The sequence below is a fragment of the Hipposideros armiger genome, unplaced genomic scaffold (genome assembly GCF_001890085.2).
Source record: "Hipposideros armiger isolate ML-2016 unplaced genomic scaffold, ASM189008v1 scaffold_9, whole genome shotgun sequence".
NCBI lineage: Eukaryota > Metazoa > Chordata > Mammalia > Chiroptera > Hipposideridae > Hipposideros > Hipposideros armiger.
This window is the reverse complement of record NW_017731359.1, coordinates 810,407-815,078: the sequence shown is the minus strand read 5'-3', so window position 1 is coordinate 815,078 and position 4,672 is coordinate 810,407. Positions and strand designations below refer to the sequence as shown.

Here is a 4,672-nt window from a genome sequence, read left to right as displayed (position 1 = left end):
AGATAATGAGCTAGGCAGTGACTCTGGAGTGAAAGCCCAGAGTCCTGGGGTCCTATGCCCCTGCTTCTAGTGGTTACGCTTTAGTTGGGGGGGTAGGGAGGGGAGGGTGACGCCCTTCCCCACCCACATGAGAACAGGCTCTCTCTTTGTCAAGAAGAGCTGCCACCTGCAGAGAGAAGTTGACCACTCGACCAGAACGAGGGGAGCTTCCACAGCAGAACATTTCCACTTTATTGTCTGTAAACGGTTCTTTGGTAAACAAGAAGACAAGAAACCCAAAGAGAAAAGGAGCACGCTGAGTCAAGATGACAAGAAAGGGCGAGTGCCCTCCACAAACAGGAACTCCGAGAAGACAGCTATACCGTTAGCAAGGTGGCGGATGGAACGTGGGAGTTTGGGGTGGGTGGTGGCATGGCGGAGAGGCGGAGGGGAGCAAGAGGGCCAGGTCCGCTCTATTGGACATGGAAGCGTAAATCGTACAGCAAAGGATCTCATGCATCACAGCGAAGAGAATCAGGGACCCTCCACCCATGCCCTGCCCATCTTCCATGTGGTTGGCTGGTGCCCCACTGCAGGCAGAGTGGTATGCCCAGTCCGTCGCGGGGCTCCAGGAGGCTGGTCAGCAGCCCATCCTCCATCTCTCCTTTCCTGGTATGCAGGCCGGGTGTGTGCAGGCTGCAGGGGTGGGGGGAGGAGTGCTCATGATCTCCAGGTCTGGGTAGAAGTGTCAGGGCAGCAGGGGCAGGGCTTGGGGGAGGTGGAGAAGCTGCCCCCCTTTACATGGGGGGCTCGCTGCAGAGGACAATCTCCAGGTCCTTGCGGTAGAGCTTCCCTGCCTCAGCCAAGGACATGACACTCTTTCTGTAGTTGGTGAGCTCTTGGATATTCATTTCCTAGGAGACACAGGGAGAAGGTAACAGCAGGCTCAGTGGATGGCCCCAACCAAACTGGCCCACCTGCTCATTCAGGAGCACCTCCCCCCNTGAATAATGCTGCTATGAACATTCATGTGCAAGTTTTTATGTGGACACATGTCTTCAATACTCAGGTCCTTTTACTTTTAAATGTTATCTCTTAATTAAATGGGTAACTGTGGATTGATTGTCAGGCACCCATGACCATTTATAAATCAAGTGTCCAAATCTCTTCTGACAACTCTTTAGATTTTTGCTTTCCCAAATAATTTAATAAATATAGAAAAAAAAAATGAAAGAGAACTTTTCGGATATCTTTTACACCTACAGTGGTGATCTTTGAAATTTCCCAGAGGGGCCCTGGAAAATCACAAAGATTTGTTTTTGCACCTCAGAAAAGAGAGATGCTAGAAATAATTAGGTTGGTTTGATATGTTACTATTGTAACATTTGCATGGGAGGAGTTGTCAGATCAGAAGACATGTTCAGCCTTCCTGAGGTTAAGCTTATATGGATGAAATGTTAATGTAAATATTTTAGAAATTGTATGTTTTATGGGAAGTCCCTGGTGATTTGTCAGTTCCCCACTGCCCATCTGTTTTTACCCTCAGGGAAACACTCATCTAAAGTCTTTTGAAATAGTTCTGTACTGAATGTTGATAGAGAACTTTACTGTCCTCCATTCTGATATTATGGGTTAAAGTAATACACTAATCACAGCTGCGAAGTCTCTGTCCTCTCAAGGATGTTATTTTTTACTCTGATGCTTGTGCGAGGGCTCAGCTCTGAGATGCAGGCGGCAGCTTCTGTCTTCACTGAAAAAGAACAGCCTTAGAGCCTCAAGGTAAATGGCTGTATCAGGTACTTCAAACCATCCATACTTTAAAGAATAGACTCTTGGGTGGAGGCCTTTTAGCTGACGTCACTTAAGCAACCCTCAGACTATATCCTGGACCGAATCAGGGTTTCTAGGGCTCTTCTTAGTCCAGAAGCAGATGGCTTCATGAAAGCAGACTGCTAATCCACGATCCAGAGAAACAAGAATGCATGAAGGGAAGTAGGAATTTCCTTGTGGTTATTTGTTTAAACTATTGGTACTGTTGTGTTAATGCTCTGTTTTCTGGCTCTGTGAGGAAGGCTTTTCTCATCTTCAGCTCCCTGTAACCCACAGCAATTTAGTAGACTCTGCTTTTGTAAACAGAAATAAACCTTTTCAAAATTATATTTGGTTTTCATTGGTGCGCAGTGGTATGTCACTGTGGTTATAATTTGCATTTCCATAATAGCTAACGATGTCAGTCACCTCATATGTGTTTGCCATTCACATATGCCCCTCAGTGAAATGTCAGGAGGTAAGATTTTGAAGGACACTCGCACACCGTCCATTCCAAGCTTCCCATTTGACAGGTGGGAAACTTGAGACCCCAAAAAAGGGGATGCCTGGCCAAGTTCTCCCAGCAGACTGTGGTCTCTGAATGGGAGCAGAGGACAGGCGTCAGGAGGACAGAACACCCTGAGCCAGGATTCTGGGCAGCTTCCGGGACCCGCACCTCTTCGGCAGTATCCCTGCCCTTGCCGTGGGATCAGTGTGTGCAGCTCAGCTCCCGAGCCATGGCAGACAGAATCGTCACCGAGGGGTGTCTGCCAGGCGTGGAGGACTCACGCCGCCGAAGTAGGAGGCCGTGCACAGGTGGGCGCCTTCTCTGAGGTATGGCAGGGGTGAGTAGGATTTCCCAGATTTGGAACCAACCGAGTCCCTGTGAGTCCTAGGGCACCCACAGGATGCCCAGCTGGAAGTAGAGGAAGCATCTAGTGCTTCAGCTCGAGCGACCACTGTAGATGTTATCCCCACGGCTGCCATTTAGTGATACTATGTGCCGAACACTGGTGCCAAGAGCGTGTGCAGCTAGGATTATCTCGGTCCTCACAAAAACACCCTGAGGGACACACGTTACATTTCATAATGTGACAGGAACACAAACATTAACAGGCAGGACTATGTTTTTGCCTGTGTATTCACTTCCTGTTGCTGCTGTAACCAATTACCATAAACTTGGTGGCTTAAACGAATGCAAATGTATTATCTTACAGTCCTGGAGGTCAGAAGTCCAAAATGGGCTAAGGTCAAGGTATCCGCAGACTCTAAGGGGAGATCTGCTTTCCTGCCTTCCCCAGTTTCTAGATGCTTCCCACTTCCATCTGGGAAGCTGGCGGAGTCTTTCTTATATTGCATCACTCTGACTCTGACTTTTGCCTTTCTCTTTCCCATCTAAGGACCCTTGTGATTACTTTGGGCCCAGCCGGATAATCCAGGATAAAATCAGCTGATTCACAACCTTAATTCTACTTTGCCAGGTAAAATAATGTATTCCCTACATCCAGAGATTAGAGCTCAGGCATCTTTGGGGGCCATTATTTGTGGCGGGGAGAGGGGTACTAGGTGAGGAAAAGGCTGGGAGGAACGGGCACCCCTAGGTGTGTGGGTTGAGCAGGCATGGGCAGAACTATAGGGTGGGTGCCCACCGCCCTTGGGGCCATCATTCTAGCTGGGCAGTGGGGTGCAGCCTGAACACATGTCAAGTCACAGGGTTATAGTGCCATGGAGAAAGGTATGCCTGGGAAGGGCTATGGGGTTCCGGGAGTGAGGGAAAGGAGGGTGGTGGCAGCGGGCTGCAGTTTNGGGGGCCATCAGGAGAAATCTCGGGGCTGATGGAGGTGGGCATGGGTCCTTACCCGCCCCCAAAGAGACTGGAGGTCTTCTACCCCTGTAGCTACATTCCTTCCCTCAACCTGCTTGGGAAGTGACCTGATGATCTGTCCTCAGCATAATAATCTTATCTTCCTGGGGTCCTATGCGTATAGGGTGTGTGAAGGCAGAGCATCTATTTTATCGCTGTGGGTGGACTCCGTAATAGCAGCTTGCAGGCATGGGTAATCTGGCTTAAGCATGTTCTCAGGAATGAGACTCACAGGCTGTGGAGAGAACAATGCTACTTCCGGGTACATGGAGAAATAAAAGCTGCATGTTGGCCTGATTTGGGGCTCTTAGTTCTCTGAGGCTGGAGACCCTTGGCCCCGTTTTCCTTTAACCCTTGGCTGCTGTTTCTTTTCTTTCTTAACCCTTCGCTGCCCCTTCGAGTTCTCCCACTGCCTATGTCGTGTGGGACGCGACAATTAGAAATTGAAATGGAGACATTTAAAAAGTTTATTGATTCATTTGAAAATAACAATGATGAGCACATTGCATGTTAACATAAATAATGTTAGCATTATTATGAAAATAATTTTGACCCCGCAGACTCTGTGTCCTATGGTCAAGTGTCAGTTTATTCCAGATTGTGAAAGGGTGCTCTGAAGGGCAAATTTTGGAATGTGAATTTTATTTGTATTATTTTATAATATCTGTGCCTGGAAAGAAACTATGAAATGTATTATATTTTAGAAAAGTTGGCTCAGGTTTGATGATGGGCTTGCCTCCTTGGTTTACTGAGTACCATTGCCTACAATATGGAAGGTTATTTTAGATGTCAGAGATTCTGTGTCGTACCAGAAAATTTTTGGTGCTTTATGTCCTAGAATAGATTATTTTAAAACACAAAGAACAAAAATTCCTCACTTAGGTACAAGCTTTGTGTATACTTCTCTGTTTATTGTGCTTATTTATTTCACAATCCAAGCCCATATAGGCTTTTTAAAAGGAAATTAAGATATTATTTACCTTTCTAGAGAGTATAGGTCAATGGGTTTTAGCATGCTAT

The 4,672-nt window shown here is 47.1% G+C and overlaps 1 protein-coding gene across 1 annotated transcript in view; it reads right to left on the bottom strand.

The window, feature by feature from the left end:
* Window positions 1–202: 202 nt before the first annotated feature.
* CALB2 (calbindin 2) overlaps window positions 203–4,672 on the bottom strand; it is a 41,794-nt gene continuing 37,324 nt past the window's right edge. The window contains exon 11 of the mRNA XM_019653353.1: window positions 203–893. Within this exon, the coding sequence (XP_019508898.1) occupies window positions 777–893 (117 nt within the window). The 3' untranslated portion in view covers window positions 203–776. The remainder of the gene's footprint in view (window positions 894–4,672) is intronic.